The sequence below is a fragment of the Oryctolagus cuniculus genome, chromosome 17 (genome assembly GCF_964237555.1).
Source record: "Oryctolagus cuniculus chromosome 17, mOryCun1.1, whole genome shotgun sequence".
Lineage (NCBI taxonomy): Eukaryota > Metazoa > Chordata > Mammalia > Lagomorpha > Leporidae > Oryctolagus > Oryctolagus cuniculus.
Window position 1 is genome coordinate 5876807 of NC_091448.1, and position 19432 is coordinate 5896238.

The following is a 19432-nucleotide window of genomic DNA, read 5'->3' on the forward strand; positions in this document are numbered from 1 at the left end:
AGTCCCGGCTGCTCCACTTCCGATCCAGCTCCCTGCTAATGCGCCTGGGAAAGCAGCGGGAGACGGCCCAAGCGTCTGGGCCCCTGCACCCACGTGGGAGTCTTGGATGAAGCTCCTACTCCTGGCTTCAGCCTGGCTGGCTCTGGCTGTTGCAGCCATCTGGGGAGTGAACCAGCGGATGGAAGATTCTCTCTCTCTCTCTCTCTCTCTCTCTCTCTCTCTCTAACTCTGCCTTTCAAATAAATAAAGAAGTCTTAAAAAAAAAAAAAAAGAGGGCCACAGAATCTCCGTGCCCAGGTCAGAAACCACGATCGCACAGCATGAGTTTATAAAGCAGAGACTTTTATTAGGCAGCCTTGTTCCTCACAGAGGAGCAAGCCCGGCCCGGAGCGCCTGGCGGCCACCCCACCCCCCAAAAACACTACTTGGCTGGAGCAGGACCGCCGTGGGGGACCCTGGCATGAAGCTGGGGCTGGCTCCCCGACTCCACAAACACTGAGGAGTGGGTGGGGCCGCCCAGGACACCCACCCAGACGTTGGCATACGGGTAACCTCACGCTCAGACGAGAGCTGCCAAGGGCCAGCCAGCAAAGGAGAATGAGCCACAGGGCACGGGTTCCAGGAGGGGCCCTCGCCCGGGCTGGGTCCTGAGGGCCCGGCTCCTCCGCTCCTCCCGGCTGCACCACCTCAGTCCCACACATAGGGGTTTCTAAAGACCTGTGAGCTCTTGCCATCTTGGGGCGGTGTGGCCACCCGGTGGCCCTGGGCAGCCGCGCACATGTCCTCGGCCCGCAGGGTTGAGTTGGCACTGCCCACCACCTGGCTGTTGGCCGTGGCCCGCGGGAGGATGACGTCGTAAGCTCCCTCAGCCTACAAGGAAGAACAGGCGGTGTCACAGCAAGGGGCCAGGGGGGCCGGTTCCGCCAGCCAGGATGCGTGCACTTAGCTTCCTGCAGAGCGAGCCTGCCAGCTCCCACATCGCGTCCCCTCCGCCCCCTCCACCCCGGCAGCCAGACCCGGGCTGGGAACGCAGCCGCTGACCCCAAGCCCCTGACCTCACCCTGCCCCTGGGCATGGCTTCCAGGCACCTCCGAGGTCACCTCCAGCCCCTCCGGCCTCCGATTCCTCAAGGAACTCTTAGGTTCCCAAGGAGGGTGGGCCGCTCTGGGCTGCCACCACCTGTCTGCTGCAGCCCCCAGGCTGCCTTCCTCCAAGACCCTCACCCACAATGCCCAGCGCACCCTTGTGGGGCTCTGAGAGTGCCCAGCCTTTCTGTCTGTGGGTCTGTGGCCGGTCTGATCTGAAGCCCGAAAACCCCATTGCTGTAGCGGGAGCCTGCAGCTGGGGCTGTTAGAAGAGGGTGCCGAGGCCTCCGTCCCAGCTCCCACCCTGGAGGGAAGGTGGAGTCCCGGGCCCACCTGCCTTGTCCCCATGGAAAGGGGTCCCAGGAACATCTAAGGGGTCTCAAACCTGGTCACCTGGTCTGTCTGTCATGCACCCCCACCCCTGGGAGCTGGGACCCACCCAGTGTGGTAAATGGGGGTGGTATCTGTTTAACAAGCGGGCGGGAGTGGGAGCTCTGATTTGCACTGTTTGCAGATCTGCCCGGGGCAGTCACTCCCGTCCAAGGTGATGTCAACGCAACACCGCTGCTGGCAACCTGGCAACAGCTGGCTGCGGCCCACCTCCCGCCTCACCCAGCCTACGCTGGTAGCCAGTTCCCAGGTGACCTAATGCGGGGGGTTCGGGCACCGCGTTCTGAGAATTAGAAGAAAGCAGCCTAGCTGGCCAGGTGGCCCTCGAGGGACAGCCTGTGGCTGCCACTGCCCCTCCCACCCAAGTCCCCGGCTGCCCGCTGAGGGGCTGGGCAGGCAGCCTCGCTCAGGCTCCTTTGGGAGCTCCTGTGCCCCTCACAGCCCCGCCCTGGCCACAGGTTCAGGCTCAGGGAGACGGAAGGCACAGGCCGGAGTTGCAGACACCCTGGCCGTCCTGCCCCAGGCTGGGGGGGGGGGCGTGGTGAGAACACCACCCACTGACTTCTCTGCTTCCTGTTCCCAGCATCCTGCCAACGCAGGCCACTGACCTCTCCCACAGGCTGCCAGCCCAGGAGGAACCTAACCCACCGCCTTCCTGTTCCCGCCCCCTCCCTGGCTAATAGAGCATCTGGCTTCCAGACCCCAGGGGAGGTGGAAGGTCGCGGGCAGGGGGAGGGGAAGGGGGGAAAAGGGGGCGCTGCTGGACGGCTGAGTTTAAGACACAAAAGCTACCCAGCCCTGCTACCGCTGGCCCCTGTCCCTCTCGAGACCCTTCCCTGTCACTTCCCAAGCTCTTAGCCGGCGGCTCTCACCAGCCCAGTGAGAGCTGGCACTGCACTGGACAGCATCTTGCCCGGTCTGGGTGTGACACCAGTGACACGGGACAGGTGCCAGCGCCATGGAGTGGAAGACATTGGATATATCAGTCCCCCCGAAAAGGGCTAAGAACTGGGGCTCCGGCTGCCCAGGGCTGACCACCTCCATGCCGACCCTGAGCTGGCCACCTGGCCCGCTCAGGTCCACCTGCTGAGGCTGGGCGCTGTGGCCCCCGGCAGGGTCGCGGCGATGCAGGGAACGAACTCACTCACCGGGCCCTTGTGCATCAGGGTCATCTCAGTGGGCTGGTAGACGCTGGTCAGCAGCTGCCCGTTGTAGCCGCTGTACGGGGACACCGGTCTCTTAGCTGCAAAGGGCAAACAGGCGCCATCTGAGGATGCCCAGGTTCTCGGCCCCCCCCCCACCCCCAACCTAAGCAAAGCTCTCCTGGGGCAGGGGAGCGGGGCCTGGTGTATCATCTACCCCATGAATGACCGGGGTGAGGCTGCGGCCGCGAGGGCCCCTCCCCACCGCCCGGCTTCCTTGCAGCGTGGGACCCCCGCCAAGCCTCCCTCCTCCGGAACAGCTCTGAGAAAACGCTGGGTCAGCAACCTTCACATCCCCATCCGCCCTCCAGGACCAGAGGACAGAGGCCAAGAGGGGCACACGGGCCTTCCGCCCGCCTTCCAAGATGGCCAGCCTCCAGCTCCGGCCTCTACCGCTCCGGGCCGGCCGCCAGGCGCCAGGGTAAATACAGCTGAGCCCCTCCTTCCCCCTCCCCAGCCCAAGACTCCTCAGTGTGCTAGCAGGGCTGAGCTGGGTGCGGGTTCCCCCAGAGCCAGCCCGGGAGACTGAACGCCGCTGGCTGGGCCCCCGGGCTGGGGGTGCGGGGGAGGGCGAGCTTCCAGAAGCGTCTGCAGCTCCAGGAATAGTTCCCCCCAGGCCTGCCTGCGGGCCGCTGGCTTCCTGGGCCTGGGAGCCACCGCGCACGCCTGTCTCCCGCAGGGCTCCCTAAATGCTGGCCTCATGCTACTGATCTTTCCATTTAGAAAAATAAGGGGGGGGGGGGAGTAAAAACTCACAGCCCCAGAAATGTTTGCTGGGGGTGGAGAAAGGCCGGGAAGTGTCGGGCCGGGACAGACAGGCACAAGGGGAGGAGCAGAGGCAGGGGCGGTGGGCGGGGGTCGCCAAGCCCCCTCCCTCCTGTGGTTTCATCATTGCCGCCCACCTCGTGCACACTCAGTGGCACCTGCGTGGGGGGGGGGGGGGCGTGCTCAGCCCAGGTGGGCAGGTCAAGATCAAGTGCCCTGAAGGACACAGTCTCAGTTTGCAGAGAGGCAGGGATTTCTCTTTCCGGAGCTCCCACGCCTCTGCCTTTCCAGCAGATAAACAGGCAGAAAAGGAAGTCCTAAGCCCCTGAGCCATCATTAAAAAAAAGAAAAAACGAGTTATTTTATCTGAAAGTCAGTGATGCAGAGAGAAAAGGGGAGAGATCTTCATCCGCTGGTTCTCTCCCCTCACGGTCGCCACGGCCTGGGCTGGGCATGGAGCTTCCTCCAGGTCTCAAATGTGCGTGGCAGGGGCCCAAGCACGTGGGCCATCTGCTGCTGCTTTTCTCAGACCATTGGCAGGGAGCTGAATCGGAAGTGGAGCAGCCGGGACTTGAACCGGTGCCCCCATGGGATGCTGACAATGCAGGTGGTAGCTTTGCCCTCTATGCCACAGCGCCGGCCCCCAGTCCCCAGCCATTTTAGTCAGCACAGGGTGTCTGGGGTTGAGGGGAGGCCTTCGAGTTCATGCCAGCTTTTGGAAGAGGCTGCAGCTGGGAAAGGTGTGGACTGCATGCAACAGGGGCTTAGCACAGGGGCTGGGCACACAGCAGGCGCCCAGCAGATGCTCGTGGTCCTCCAGTCAACCACGGGCTGCTGAGGCACAGCACTCGCGGAAAAGACCTTGTTTTAAAGGACATGAAGATAACCAGGGATTCACACATAATAGAGAACAAGTTCAGGGCCGGCGCTGTGGCACAGCAGGTAAAGCCGCCACCTATGACACCAGCATCCCACATGTGGGCATCAGTTCGAATCCCAGTTGCTCCACTTCCAATCCAGCTCTCTGCCAATGGCCTGGGAAAAGCAGCACACGATGGCCCCAGTGTTTAGGTTCCCGCACCCACGTGGGAGACCTGGAAGAAGCTCCTGGCTCCTGGCCTCAGCCTGACCCAGCCCTGGCTGTTGCTGGCATTTAGGAAGTGAACCAGCAGCAGGTGGAAGATCTCTCTGTCTCTGTCCTCTCTCTGTCACTCTGCGTTTCAAGTAAACAGATAAAAGTTGTTCTTAGAAGTAGAATCGAGGGGCTTTAAGGCCAAAAACTGTAGATAACCTAGAGAATCTTCGCTTTCGCCCTGGGGGCCAATTACCCTGGTACGGCAAAATCACGCAGGCTGCAGGCAGGGGGCGCACGCACCTGAGGCTGGCTCGTCCATGGAGAAAGCCTTGTTCTCCACAAACATGCTCTGGCCGGTCTGCTCCTTGAGGATGGTCTCGTAGCCCACGCCCCGGGTCGGGTACATGTCCCCCTGGTAGCTTTGCTCGGGGCTGGCCTTGGTCACCTGGGAGACCTCGGGGATGACATAGAAGAGAACAAAGGCCCAGGCGTTGGCGGCGAGGGCGATGGCCAGCGTGGGGTCGTCCCAGGTGGGGCTACTGTGCTGCTCGTTGCCGTAGGTGTACATGACGATCCACACCACCCAGATGGCAATGGACGTGGCCGTGGTGAGCAGCACGAAGACCCCGTGCTTGCGCCAGCGCTTGAAGCGGCCGCACAGGGCAGGCCAGGTGCCCACGAAGGCGCCCAGGAGCAGCAGCATGACGTAGATGAGCGCCATGACGAAGTCCATGTTGGCAATGGCGCAGGGGGAGGCCACTGCCCAGCTTGAACTGCCATTGGCCGCGGCACCAACCTCGCCGCCCCCTCGCACCAGGGTGATGACCAACCACTCCGTGTTGATAATGACCTCCACCAGGGTCAGCAGCAGAGCCACCACGAAGATCACCCAGCCCCGCGGCCCGTGGTTCTTCCGGGCCAGGAAGTTGAGGGCAAAGACGTGGGCCACCAGGCAGGAGAAGCAGATGGCAAACAGGACGCCGAAGAGGAAGCGCCGGGACGTACAGGTGGAGAAGTCGGGCTTCACCACGCAGGCGAACACGAGGCAGAAGAGGCCCAGGGTGCCCAGGAGGAAGAAGACCTGGGTGCCTAGCAGGCTGCGCTTCTTGGTGTCCTGCACGAAGGGCAGGCTGGCCACGAGGATGATGGTGAGCACGAACGTGGTGACGACCCCCGCCCCGGCCACCGCCTCCAGGACGATGCCCCAAGCCCCAGAGCGGTCGCACAGGTTGTAGTAGAGGGGATTGAGGTCTGGGCTACAGCCAGGAGGGGCGTTCTGGGCCCGGGCTCCCGGGAGTAGGAGGAGAGGCAGTCCCAGGCACGTCAGCAGGGCTCTGTGCGCCGCCATCCTGGCTCCCGGGCCAGGCTCCAGCTGGGACCCTGGAGAGAGAGAGAGAGAGAGGGGGCGAGCAAAATCAGTCCTCCAAGGCCAGACTCCAACATGTACAGAGTTGCTTCCTGCTTGACCTGGGCAGACAATGCGAGTGGATATGAGCTTCAGAATCCTTTTTTTTTTTTTTTTTTTTTTTACAGGCAGAGTGGACAGTGAGAGAGAGAGAGACAGACGTTGGTTCACCCCCCAATGGCCGCTGCGCTGCAGCCAGCATATCGCGCTGATCCGAAGGCAGGAGCCAGGTGCTTCTCCTGGTCTCCCATGCGGGTGCAGGGCCCAAGGACTTGGGCCATCCTCCACTGCACTCCCTGGCCACAGCAGAGAGCTGGCCTGGAAGAGGGGCAACCGGGATAGAATCTGGCACCCCGACCGGGACTAGAACCCGGTATGCCGGCACCGCAAGGCGGAGGATTAGCCTAGTGAGCCGCGGTGCCGGCCCAGAATCCTTCTTAACACAGAGCTTCCAAAGACATGCCCGTGGACCACAGAGGCCAGTGAAATGGAACCCATCTGTCATCCCCATTCCTCACCATGGAAAAGGACGCTCCTGGGGGTCAGATGTGGGTTCCCTCCCCTCCACCACCGTAACCCAGGTTCTACCATTCCCCAGGCTGCAGCAGCTAGGGGAGAGGTGGAGGTACAGCCTTTGTCTGGCTCAGGTGCTCAAGGCAAGGATAAAATAAACTCATCCTTCATCCAGGGAGCTAATGACTTCATGCAACAATTCTCCTATGAGACATTAACATTTTAAAAGCCAAGAACCAGGCAAGGGCAAGGCAAAACCCCAAGGAATTCATCTGTAATGGAAGACTTCAAGACGCCGTAGGCAGAAGGCAAGAGAGGCGTCTTTTATTAACACCGGGAAGGTAACTTCTCACTCCCGCCACTCACAGAAGTTCTGCCAATATGCACCCAACCCCGGCTCGCAACGCCAATCGGATTCTCCCCGTGTGGGACCGGAGGAGGGACAGGCGGAGGGAGGTTACAGACCAACTGCGTGAGTTTTCCCATCGAAAATGTACTCAGCACAGAAATGTTAATGCCTTGAGAAGAAAGGTGTAAAGTGCCACATTATGAAACGCAAATACTCCAAAGGTAAGTCACCCACATGTTCAAATGACAAGTGGTCATCCTGCCTCTTCCAGTCCGGTCTCCGAAAACAGCACCCAAGCTTTCCCAGGCTGACAGCGGCCACTGGTGGCTGGCGAGGGAACAGCACCAACCAGCTCCCCATCCTCCCACCACCTCTCAGCCTCCCCTTTGGAGGTGAGAGCTGGGAGGGGCTTGTTACTGGCCCTGGTTCACCTCCTTGCTGTTTCCCGATCTGGCTATGAACGTCCAACAGGCAAACAAACACCCCAAGTTTCGGTGGACAGAGACAGTCTCCCTGCAATTGCGAAGTGGAAGCCAGCTGAGCCACCAGGGGGATTGAAACTCCTCAAATTAACTGAAGCTGACATGAGAAAGATGGATTTACTCATTTTCACCTCCTCAAACACCACCCACCGGTAACTCTTAAAACTGAGCTGGGTGTGTGAACTGACTGTCCTTCATTCCCAATGCAAAGTTACCAGGGAGGTAATGTGTTACTCCCGCCACTTACTCCCGACATCTCGGTGGAGACAGCAGCTGCTGTTCTCCGAGCTGGGGAACACACAGGACCAAACACAGCGGCGACTTGGTGGGATTTGGAAGCACATGAGAGATGAGAGTTATACAAAGGAGAAAACAGACGCTCAACGCCACACAAGAGAGTTCGCCTCTAGGAGGGAGACAGGTGCGGCAGGCAGGCAGAAGAGGAAGGGACAGAAGCCAAAGACCTTCCAGGGGCATCTTATTGAAGATGTAAGAGAGAGGCGCCTCGTCCCAGTCCCAGACACCGCCACAAGCCAGGCACATGAAGCCGCTAAGGCTGAGGAACGTCAGGTAGGGGATGGGACCAAGCAGAAGAGGGGAAGGAAAGGCAGGAGCCAGGACCTAGGTCAAAGCCCCAAGCTGAGCCCATGGGCAGGGCCAAAGACAGCAACCACTCCCCCAGGCACGAGCTGAGTGTGGCTGGCAGGGGGCAGCTTAGAGTCACACAGACCAGGTGTGCAGTGCGGAGCCCCCGAAGGCTGCTGTTAGCCCTGGGGGTGGGGGGTGTGGCCAGGGTTTCGCTCTAAGAGGTCAGTCCAGCAAGAGCAGCACCAGGCAGGTGATGGTTCTGTTGGGCACACCTTCATCCCAGCTGGCAGATCGAGGCCGTAGGGGCAGGTCCCAAAGAGGCACCCTTCCCCAAACCCAAATCTAAGGACTGGGTGGGTGGGGATTGGGCTGAAGCACACTCGCCAAGTTCCAATCTGGTAACAGGCGCGCCTAGACAAAACACCCGGCCAGGTCCCGTTTGGTGCAGGCGCCCCTTGTTGCTCCCTCTTGCCCTAGAAATCTGGGGACTTGGGCACGCACCTCCGGCCCCAGTACCTCACAGCACCCCGCTTCCTCTTGACTTCGTCAACAATTTCCTCCTTGGCCTTACCTGCAAGTCGCACCCCCCATGGGGAGTGCCGAGGGCTGCCCTCGCCTCCATCCGGCGGCACGCTGCTGCCGGCTGCCCCGAAGCTTGCCGACCTCCCACGCAATAACCACTCCCACCCTGGGAGGTCTCGCCTCTCTCTGGTCCTCAAAAAAAGGGCACCGGGCCTGGCCTCGCCATCTCCTCTGCCTAGGACGGGGGTCCTTGGGGACCAGCCAGAAAGGAGGAACAGGAAGCTCAGAACAGCTCAAATGCAGCCCTTGGAGAAGCGGGCTGAAGGCGGACCCAGCTCTGCCCACCGGCTCTTCTCTGAGGCCCCAGGAGCACCTCCTGCCTCCTGCGGGTCCCTAGACCCCACCCTTAGATGGGGCCTCCTGGGCCTCCGACATCTGAATCCTGTGTCCGGGTCTCTCCCATGGGGAGCGGGGACTGGTGACCACAGCACCCCAGCAACATCTGGCCTCGGGCCCAGCGGGCACTGGACAGTCGTCCTTGGAACAGACCCGACACCCGCCTCCCTCCCAGCCACTCTCGAGGGTCCTGTATTAAAAGTAGTGTGGGAGGCGAGGTGGGAGGGGGCCCTCCCTCTTCTGCCCTGTGAGTCTCCAGACCCCAAAGCCAAAGCCCAGCTTCAGACGATTTCCCGGACAGATGGGCCCTTCTGCTGTATGCACCGCTGGGCTTGGCCCCTCAGCCCTCAGCTCTGGCCTCAGGCAGCCCAGACCAGTGCCAGAAGCCCCTTCCTCTTTCTCCAGGGGGAGCCCAGAGGTGGGCTCAGAGGCCCAGCCGGCCATGACCGGCTCCCCCCAGCTCCAGGGGAGACACAGAGCTTTCCAGCCAACCCCCCCACCATCCTCACCAAGCCCTAAAACGCCCCCCTGGTGGGGAACTGGGGACCTCCCTGGGAAAAGCTCCCTGGACTCCACCCCAGGGCTCCCAGGGAGCCACAGCCGGAGGCAGGTGGGGGCAGGGACCTCTGTGGTTCGATCTCCCTCCCCAGTGCCATTGGAGCAGCCCAGGCAGGAGGATGGATGACCCCCACCCCGCAGCCTCCCGACTCCACTGTGTCTACCCCTTCATCAGGTCCCTCCGTCCCACCCTCTGTCCAGGCACTCTGGGGCTTAACACATCCAATAAAAAGGGGCGGGGGTGTGTGTGCCTGGGCCTGGATGGAGCCCCTCAGTGGCCAAGTGGGAGGGGGCTTCTGGAATCTCAGCCCAGACCCCACACCAGGCGTGGGCAGTGGGGATGCAAACGCATACACCATTCTGAGACTCCCAGGGTAAGTTCTGGAATGTCACTCCCAACACCCACCTCCCCCCCACACAACGGAAGGCACAGGGCAGGGGTGGGGGCCCCAGGGGCCAAACCCTGGGGGAAAGCGCAGGCCGGGGGTCCGGGGTGGGGGGGCACTCTGGCAGGCAGGAAAAGCCGAGGGTGGGGTGTGGGGGCGGGGCGGGGTCTGGAGGCCGGCGGTCAGGAGCGCGGGCTCTGAGGGTCCGGAATTCCAAACTTCCCGCAGACAGATTCCTGGCCCTCCCTCCAGGCTCCCGCCCGAGCCACTGCCGTCTACACCCGCGCTTCCCTGGTCGTCCGAACAGAAGGCGCAGGGGAGCCGGTTACTCTCTCCTGTTCCCTCCGGCCGCAAAAGCCCGCCCTCCCGGCGCCCAGCAGTGGGCAGCCAGGAGGACGGCGGCCACCGGGGGATTAGGGGCGCCCCTGGGGACCCCCGATGGTGGGGTCCTTCCCCGCCCTCTGCCGGGCGGCAGCTCCAGGCTTTCTCTATCCCCAGTCCCCGGCCCGCTCGGGTTTGGAAACTTTGGGCACCCAGCGGAGTTGGCAGGGCGTGCCCTGTCCCCCGGCCCAGGCCCTGGCCCCGGCCCCGGCCCCCTCCCCGCCTGCCCGACCCGATTCTTCCGGGCGCCCAGGGAGGGCGGAGCGGAGTCGACAGTCCTTACCTGGGACGCGCCGCAGGCCCGGCTCCAGCGCGGCGTTTGGGGCCAACTCCAGCCCCAGGCGGGGCACGGGCGGCGGTGGGAGGGGCTCGGCGCGGGGCGCGGGGCCAGGCCCAGCCCTGGCTTGGGGTGGCGGGGCCCGGGCGGGGGCGCGGAGCCTGCCTCTCCCCGGGGCCCCGGCTGCGCTGGCCACGCGCGCTCGCACTCCCGCTCGCTCTCCGGCCGACCTCTCCCCGCGCACAGCGCCTTTCCCCTCGGCGAGGGTGGGCCGGCGCCTGCATCACCGTGACATCACCTCCATTCTCGGCGCTTATCGGGCGCCCGCAGCGCTCCAGGTACGTGCGATCCTTTCGCCCGGGAACAAAGCCCGCCCGGCCCGCCCCCTCGACTCACCTCCAGGCTGGGCCGAGTGCACTTGGCGGCCGGGAAGGGCTGATCGGAGTTTCTGGCGGAGCTGGCCAGTGGGTTGTTGCTGTTTACCGCCACGCCCCCGCACGCGGGCGCGCGCTCACTCGCGCGCACTCACTTTCTGCACCCGTCTCGCTCCGCGGGAAGCGGGCTGGGGGGCAGCCCAGCTTGCGCGCGCCCCGACAGGCACGCAGGCCACCCGGGCTCGTCTCTGCGTGGCGGGCACCCGGCCTCGCACACCTCAGGGCTGGCCGGCCCGGGCACGGCTCGCAGCTCTGGGCTGGATCTCAGCACACACTTGGACACAAAGTCCGTCTTTGTCACGCCTCCCGCGCCCCCTCCCTTCCCCAAGGCGCACACGTGGACACACCGCACACTCAGTCCACCTTTTGCACGCGCGCTCCTTCCGGCCGAGCCCAGCACCACCGTGGGCCGCGGGTAGACCTTGCTTCGGGTTTCCTGCGGCCGCCCTAGACCCGGCCCCAACTCCGAGCGCGCTCCCCTCCCCGCGTCCCGGTTCCCTGTTCCGGCTTGTCCTAATTAGTCTTCACGGTCTTGCTCCCCGAGGTGCGGTGTCTGGCTCGGCCCCCGCGGTCTCCGAGCTCCGGGACACGCTGGCCCCGACTCGGAGGGACCTGCCCAGGAGTTCTTGTTCCCTTGCGCCCCACCCCCACTCCGCGCCTGAGCCGGATCGGCGGGGCTGCCCCACTCTCCGCTCCGGCCCCCTGGAATCTGCAGGAACCGGCACGCTAATCCCTGCTGGGACCCCTCCGGCCCAGTAAACAAGCCGATTTTCCTGCCGCCTTCCCCCGGGGGCCGCGAGCTGTGCCGGGAGCTCGGAGCCCGGGGTGGGGCCCAGTTAGCTTGTGCTCGGGGCCCGCAGGGACCCAGGTGCCCAGGGAAGGGAGAGGTTGTTGGGCCTGGCGGTGGCCCCCGGGGACGCGGGGAGGGCGGGTGCCGGGTCTCTGGCGGCCGAGTTGCCTGGGGGCTCGCCAGCAGCGCGCGGCCTGAGCCAGCCGGTGGCGGGGCTGGAGGCCGGGCGTGTTTGCTCAACCTGGGGCGGCCGCAGGGGGAGGGGGGCCGCCGGTCACGGACTAGTGGGCGGCCAGGTGGGGGCGAGCGGGGGAGAGGGGAGGGCACCTCCCGGGCTGTTTGTTTTCCAGCCTCGGTCTATGACAACCAGCAGTGTAGACTCTGAATCACCCACAGTGGCCCGCGCGATAAACCTCAGGCCGGTTCCTCCCCAAGCTGACTCCAGGGGGGAATGTTTCCTTAACAGCGGGGGGGGGGGGGGGGGGGGCTGGCAGTGGGGCCCTGACCTTCTAGAACCCGGCATCCCTTCTTAAGTTCGCAAAGGAAAAGCTGCTGACTGCGGCGGAGCTGTGCCTCACTCCTCAGCTCCCTCCCTAAGTCCACGCCCCCCCCCCCGGGGGCTGGGGGACCCCCCACTGCGGGGGGGCCAAACCTTGAATGGTGCCCACACTGGAAAGGAAGCCGCCAGACCTCAGTGAGACCAAGAGGTCACTGTGCATGCTGGGAGGGGTGACTCTTGGCTGGGGAGAAGAGCTGGAAGGTGCAGGGGGAGTCAGAACAGGAACTGTGCGTCCGAGGGGACTCCCTCCCCCTCCCCAGCTCCTCCAAAAGGCAGCTCCTCTCTGCACCCCGCTCCTGTCTCCCTGCCCGGCCACCTGTGGGGAGCCCCTCGCAGAGGGTCCTTGGGCACCAGGTGGCCGAGCCGCGCCCTCTGCCCCCCTGCACAGTAAAAGCAGTGCTCGCTCCCGGTTCCCCAGGCTCACCCTGGAACCGGATCTGACTTCAAAGGACACAGCAAGTCCCTCCAGGCACATGACCTGGGTCTCTGAGTGTCCTCTCCCAGGCCGGGGCTGTGCAGGATGGGGGAGGGAGGGGCGCTGAGGCACAAAGCGTACCCCCACCCCCAGCCCCTGCGGGTCAGCCCCCAGTGGGCTGGGCTGGTGGGAAGTCATGAGGAGGGGGGTGCCATGGCTTTTCTAGAATCCAACCACAGGGCCACCCGTGCTCCTGCAAGCCCCTCGCCCTGATTTAATAACCAGGAGGCACAGGACCCAGAAACTAGCACTTGGAGAAGGGTCCCACCAAGCCCTGCCTGCCCGCCGTCCGGAGATCTTGGATTTGCTGGATTCTGGAGAACATCCGGGTCTCCCCCTCACTGGGTGGTGCTGGGGTTCCCACCGCAGGTGAAGCGACCTGCCTGCCCTGAGGAGCTTCCTCCTTGGGGCCGAGGTTCTGACAAGGCCAAGGTGAGAGCAGCTGTGCCCCCTGCCAGCTGGGTGACCTGCCAAGTCGCTCATCCCTCTGAGCTCCACTTCCTGTCTGTACAACAGCACCCGAATGACGCGCTCTAGGAGGTCTGGCACTCAGGCCGGCAGTGGTCGGCCCCTCCTTCCCGGGCGACTGTCCACCCCCTCTTCCCTGATAGAGGTCCGGCAGGTGTCCACCCAAAGTCCTGGGTTCCAGGAATTTCCTCTGACTTCTTTCAACCCTGTTAGGAAAGGATGGGGGCAGCCACGCCAGGCATCCCCTGTGCACTTCCTACTACCTTGGACAGTCTGTCTCCCCCATCCCACCCTGCTTTTATTTCCGAATTTGTATTTATTCCTTAAAGTCCTGTGTGTTTGAAAAGAGATTCCGACAGAGAGCCCTTCCATCTGCTGGTTCATTCCCCAAATGCGTGCAATGGCGGGGGCTGGGCCAGACCAAAGCCGGGAGCTGGGGGCTCCATCCGGTCTCCCGCGTGGGTGGCACGGCCTCCTCCCAGGGTCTCCCGCGTGGGTGGCATGGCCTCCTCCCAGGGTCTCCCGCGTGGGTGGCATGGCCTCCTCCCAGGGTACACGTTAGCTGGAGGCTGGACTCAGAAGCACAGCCGGGCTGGGCGGCTAACGCAGCAGCCCACACTGCCGGCGTCCCGAGTGCTATGCCAAGTCCCCAGCCCCCACCAGATATTTTTTAAAAAATCTTCCCTGCTTCACATCTCAGCTTAGGGGCTGCGCTTCCTCCAGGAAGCCGTACTCGCCTTTCCCTGAAGGAGCCCCTGCCGACCATGCTGCTTCCCCACAGCCCGTGGGCCTTGTTTGTATAACATTTGCCCTGATGCGTCGTAATTAGCCTTCTAAATAGCCGCGCTGGCAATGAGACTGGGCCCTCACTCGGCTTGCGGCACGTGGTAGATGTTTGCAGTAGATGCTTGTGGAACACACCACACACACACAGCCTTGCACACAGCACCACACTTGCCTCCTCCACACCCCCGCCGCACCCACGCCATGCCATGCCAGGAGGCAGGAAGCCCCCGTGCCTGCTGGAGTCCACCTGCCCTGGACCAGCCCCCGGGAGGGGGTCCTGTGACCACTTGGGAACGGAGAAGCACCCACCAGGGAGTCCTCATGCTGCCGGAGGGCCTCCCCAAGCTGAAGTCCTGGATGGCAATTTTTCCTCCTGCGGTGTCTCTCCCAGGAGCCACCTCTTCCTCCAGGCAGTGGGACGCCTGCTTGCCTTTCTTAGGGGTTCACTACCCATGGTCTTGCAGCCAGGCCTCAGCAGAGCGAGAGCAAGGCTGCACTGAGTGAGTGTGAGGCTCCTGGCTCCCTGATACGTAGGGGTGCGGCCCCCTTCCTCCCGGGCCTGAGCAAGGCTGTGTTTGACCTCTCCTTGCTGCCCTTCTTGCAAGCTCATAGGACCTCCTGTTGGAACAGCAGGGCCCGCCTGGCCTTTGCGGACAACTCAGATACCACAGGGGCCCCTTAAGGAGCAGGAAGCCGGGCTCCAGGGAGCAGGCGAGTGAAACGCTCATTCACCACGACCGGCTGCCCACGGCTGAGCCTTCTGGAAATGTACCCGGAAGCAGGCCTTGGCCGCCGCCTGCAGGAATGTCACCTGATGCTGAACCCTCGAACAGCAGCTGCGGAATCAGTTTCTCCCTTGTCCCTCTCCCTGTCCGCGGTGGCTCGCTCGCCAGCTCCCTGGGAATGATTTTCTGAGCGGCCCAGATCCGGATGCCCTCTGTCCTCGGACTGAGCCAAGGCTAAAGACCAGGCCTCCAAGCCAAGGTCCAGGGAGACAGGCCACTCAGCCCCCACCCCCTCCACCACTGCAAAGGAATCGCTGCCAGTCCAGGAGCATTGCAGGGCCGGTGGGCCGGGCCCCCAGAGTGGGCGCTCCTGCCTGCGGTCTTGCCCGTAGCCACCCTGTAGCCCCCTGCCCGACGTGGGCCGTTCACTGACCTCGCCCCGCCACTCGGCTCATAACACCTTACCAGCACCCCCACAGCTGACTCCCCCACCTGCCAATCAAGGCCTCTCAGCGACCTGTACCCAACCTGGGCTCAGCCCATCTCCCTCCTCCTCCTCACAGGAAGCCATCACCCCGGTGAGCCTGGCCCCCACTTCCTTTCCTGTGGCTTCACTCACACTCTACCACCATCCAGGCTGCACCCTCTGAGGCCCTGGGCTCCTCCCCACGCCTTCGGGCCGACATTTGCTAACCTTATGCTGTATCTTGCCTCCCTCCTCCCATGCTAGGCCCTGCAGGGCATGGATTCTAAACTCCCTGCCATTTCATCTCCATCCCCGCAGCCCCTGGCATCACGCTGTGTACATCCCCAGAGCGGCATCAAATATCGGTGGGTTGATTGGCCCGGACCAGAGAGGGGCTGTCAGCCTAAGGCCGACTGGAGGTTCAGGGACTGGGTTCGGCCCTGCTGCCGACAGGAGCCGAGGGCATAGGGTCCCTGGCTCCCTCGGACTCCCAGAGTCTTGGGTGGAGAAGGTGAGAGAGCTGCGGGCCGAGATGACTTTACAGTGCTCAAGGCTGTGAAATGGGTTTACCTCTGCCCAGCACCCAACCATCCCAGAGCGTCCTGTACAGGTGTTTGATGCTCACAACCCCGGAAACCTCCACAGAGTGGAGGTGGTCGTCTCCATTTTACAGATTGAAAAACTGAGGTTCCCGGAGGCTGAGTGGTCAGCCGTGGGTTGGAACCACTTGTCCAGAGCGCACCGAAGCACTTGTCCACCCCTGGCGTGGCTCGGCCACGCTGCGAGTGGCTGCTCAGCTACCTGTTTCATTCCCCACTGGGGGAAAGGTGTGTCCTTGAGCCCTCTGCATTTCCCTGGCCGTCCCGCCCCTGTAGGACCTCAGCCAATACAGGAGGGGACAGACAGACCAAGGATCTGCGCGGGCCCGGAGGGGACACAGGGCAGAGCTGCTGTCGTCCCAGCAACCGGCTCGGCTGCCCGCCCTGCTCCCCACAAACATCCAAGACCGCTGCGTGGGTCAGCGCCCAGCCTGTCATAGTGCCCTTTGTTCTTCTTCCTTCCCCCGTCCCTGGTCTGCTGGCGACCACCAGGTCCCGAGGGCACCCTGCAGGGCCGTTCCGCCCTCCACCAGCCAACACCGACACGGTACCCTCCACGGAGCCACCAGTCGCTGCCCCTACCCCGTTGCTGGTGAGACCACCCCCGGACTCAACTCAGCAGGGACCCCCAGGCGGTGTGGGAGGGCCAGACGCAGCCACACTCACCGGAGATGGCACCTCGGGCAGGGCAGGGCAGGCAGGCCCAGCCAGCTGGCTTCTGGGCGTGTCCAGTCCCAGCTGTTCCCAGGGCTGGTGGGGCTTGACTGTCTCTTTCGCCGCCCGTGGCGGAAGCCCAGCTGCGGTGGGGCCTGAGGCTGCCGGGAACTGAGCTGCGCTATTCTGGGAGCGAGATGGGGCTCCGGGAGCCGGCAGCAGCTGCAGCCTCAGCCCCTCTGGTTTGCACGCCGTTCTCCTCACCGCTGATCAAGTTCAGTCATCTCGCAGAGCTCAGAACCGCTGAGAGCGCATTTGAGGGTCTTAAGAGCAGTTGTGGTCGCGCTAAAGTGGAACGTGGGCAGAACGTGGTCGGAGCTCCGGCCCTGCGCGGCGGTCCTCGTTCCTGCTGTCAGTCACAGCCCACAGCCGTCTTCCTTCTGCACTGGTCTCGGCCCCACCCCAGCTCAGGGCCTCCCTGCGAGGTGCAATCGTGGGTCTCCTCCCGCACCTGTTGCTCCGTCTCTGCTTTTCAAAATTGAGACTGGGTGACCTGCCGTGCAAGCAGTGGAAGTCTGAAGGTTGGGGCTGGCGTTTTGGTGCTGCTGCCTGCGAAGCCAGCATCCCATACAGGCGCCAGTTCGAGTCCCAGTTGCTCCGCTTCTGACCCGGCTCCCTGCTAATGCGCCTGGGAAAGCAGCAGATGACCTGAGTGCTTGGGCCCCTGCTGCCCCCATGGGAGACACAGTTGGAGCTCGTGGCTCCTGACTTAGGCCTGATCCAGCCCCAGCCTTTGTAACTATTTGGGGAGTGAACCAGCAGGTGGAGGATAGAGGATCTCTCTCTCTCTCTCTTTAATCAAAGTATGAAGGTTGAGTTTGGGAGACAAAAGATCAGAGTTGCAGTCCAACCCCGTGTACAGTGAAGCTAAGCCCAGTGATTAACCTGGCCTGGGATGGCCCCACAGAGCACCAGAGACGTCGGGGCTGACTTTGTCCTCATCTGGAGGCCAGGGTGGGGCAGGAGCCACAGGCTGATGGACAGACAGCTGACGCCCGGCATTATGACCACGTGTCCTGGGACCAAGGCGTTCGAGGAGTGGGAGGGGCAGCGGAGAACGAGGGGGCATGGCTTCTCCTGTCTGCAAATGGGGTAGGAATCGGTGTAGGCAGCGCGATGCAGCAGGCTAAGCCGCCGCTTGGGACTTCCGCGTTCCACGCTGGAGTGCCCGGTTTAAGGCCCAGCTACGCCGCTCCCGATCCAGCTTCCTGCTAATGCACCCTGGGAAGCGGCAGGTGAAGGACTTGGTCCCTGCCGCCCGCGTGGGAGACCTGGATGCAGTCCCTGGCTCCTGGCTCCTGATGAACCAGCTGTTGTGGGCATTTGGGGAGTGAACCGCCGAGTGGAAGATCTCTCGTTCTCTCCCTCTCTCTGCCTTTCAAATAAATAGAAATAAATAAACTATTTGAAAAGGGGTCATAATCCCTGCCTCGAGTGACTCATTGTTGTGCGCATTATACGAAACCCCAGATCTGAGAGCCCCCCTCACCTCCGTGCCTGGAGCTGCGTCTCGTCTGGGCTTCTCTGCCATAGGTTCCATGGTGTGGGGGAGGGGGAGGGGGAGGGAGGGAGCTGGTTCTTAGGTTTTCTCGGACACGGCCCGCTGCTTCAGCATTGCTAGAGTCCAGTCTCTACACAAGGAGGCCGGGGGATCTGTCCGACACCCCCACTCCCCGCCAGGTGCCGGGCAATGCACACGGACCTTGAGAACCAGTGAGACCAAGTCCACGGGCAGTATTGAAGCCGGGAGACTTGGGCAAAACCCAAACCACAGGTGCCCCTCTGCAGAGTTCTGGATCTTCACGGTCAGGCTGGCCAAGTCCCGGAGAAGGATGGACACAGAGGGAGAGTGGGGGCGCGGTGGGGGAACACCGAGGGTGGTCCAGAAAGCCAAGCCTTATATATCTTGCTCCCCGCGTCCCTTGCTTGCGCCTGCCTCCATGGGCAGGGTGGGGAAAGCACAGGAAGTCACTATTAGACTGCTCTCTTCCTTTCCCTTGTCCTCGTGCCCACTTCCTAGATTTCCCAGCCCCATCTGAGGTCAGGCTCGGGGTTCAAAGCTCAGCTCAGGGGAGCTTAGTCCTACCACAGGTTTCTGAGCCCACCCGAACCGGTAGATCAGAATCTATAGTTCAACAAGTGCTGCAGGTGGTGACAGGTGTAACAAGGTTTGAGAGCTGCTGACCTACAAATGCACGCTACACACCCACAACAACTCCCGGGGGAGGGAGGGAGTTAGCGGACGAGCAGAGCTCAGTGACGGGTAGGGCGTGGTAGGAGGGGAGTGTGATGAGACAGGCACTCCTGGGAACAAGGGTGGGATTTTTTTTTTTTTTTTGACAGGCAGAGTGGACAGTGAGAGAGAGAGAGACAGAGAGAAAGGTCTTCCATTTGCCGTTGGTTCACCCTCCAATGGCCGGCGCGCTGCGGCCAGAGCACCGCGCTGATCTGAAGGCAGGAGCCAGGTGCTTCTCCTGGTCTCCCATGGGGTGCAGGGCCCAAGCACTTGGGCCATCCTCCACTGCACTCCTGGACCACAGCAGAGCTGGCCTGGAAGAGGGGCAACCAGGATAGAATCCGGCGCCCTGACCGGGACTAGAACCTGGTGTGCCAGCGCTACTAGGTGGAGGATTAGCCTAGTGAGCCGCGGTGCCGGCCCTGTTTTTGTTTTTTGAAGATTTATTTCGGTAAAACAGAGATTTTTCTTTAGCTCAGCTATTCCCCAAATGGCTGGGACAGAGCCAGGAGCCAGGAGCCTCCTCCGGGTCCCCCACGTGGGTGCAGGAGCCCAAGCACTTGGGCCATCCTCTGCTGCTTTCCCAGGCACATAAGCAAGGAGCTAGATGAGAAGTGGAACAGCTGGGACCCAAACCAGCGCTCGTATGGGGTGCTGGCGTCACAGGCGGTGGCTTAGCCCGCTATGCCACAACACCAGTTCCCCCACTAAATATTTTCCCTCGGAGTCTGGTCCTGCCCCGTCCCACACAAGCTCCGCTCTGCAAGTCAGCTTTGGCAGCCTCAGGGCCTTGGGTGCTGCCATGA

General features: G+C 62.8%; 1 protein-coding gene across 3 annotated transcripts; it reads right to left on the reverse strand.

Annotated features, from left to right (window-relative positions):
* Nucleotides 1-321: 321 nt before the first annotated feature.
* Nucleotides 322-16876, reverse strand: GPRC5C (G protein-coupled receptor class C group 5 member C). Of its 3 annotated transcripts, none has more exons than XM_017339273.3 (4): nucleotides 16343-16876; nucleotides 4818-5897; nucleotides 2624-2718; nucleotides 322-870 (listed from the first exon to the last, which is right to left on the reverse strand). In XM_017339273.3, exons 2-4 carry the CDS (start codon nucleotides 5863-5865, stop codon nucleotides 688-690), a joined length of 1326 nt encoding a protein of 441 aa, XP_017194762.2. In that variant the 5' UTR covers nucleotides 5866-5897; nucleotides 16343-16876; the 3' UTR covers nucleotides 322-687. The 3 variants fall into 3 exon arrangements, with proteins under 3 accessions (XP_017194762.2, XP_051696546.2, XP_017194761.2); XM_051840586.2 differs by lacking the exon at nucleotides 16343-16876 and adding an exon at nucleotides 10771-10908; XM_017339272.3 differs by lacking the exon at nucleotides 16343-16876 and adding an exon at nucleotides 10381-10512.
* Nucleotides 16877-19432: the final 2556 nt, after the last annotated feature.

Bases quoted from the DNA above. Each gene is read 5' to 3' on its own strand.
- GPRC5C (XM_017339273.3), bottom strand. From the start codon at position 5,865: ATGGCGGCGCACAGAGCCCTGCTGACGTGCCTGGGACTGCCTCTCCTC. The intron at 2,719-4,817 runs GTGCGTGCGCCC...TGCCCTTTGCAG, and splicing joins CATGGACGAGCCAGCCTCAG to CTAAGAGACCGGTGTCCCCG. The intron at 871-2,623 runs GTGAGTGAGTTC...TCTTCCTTGTAG, and splicing joins CCCTGATGCACAAGGGCCCG to GCTGAGGGAGCTTACGACGT.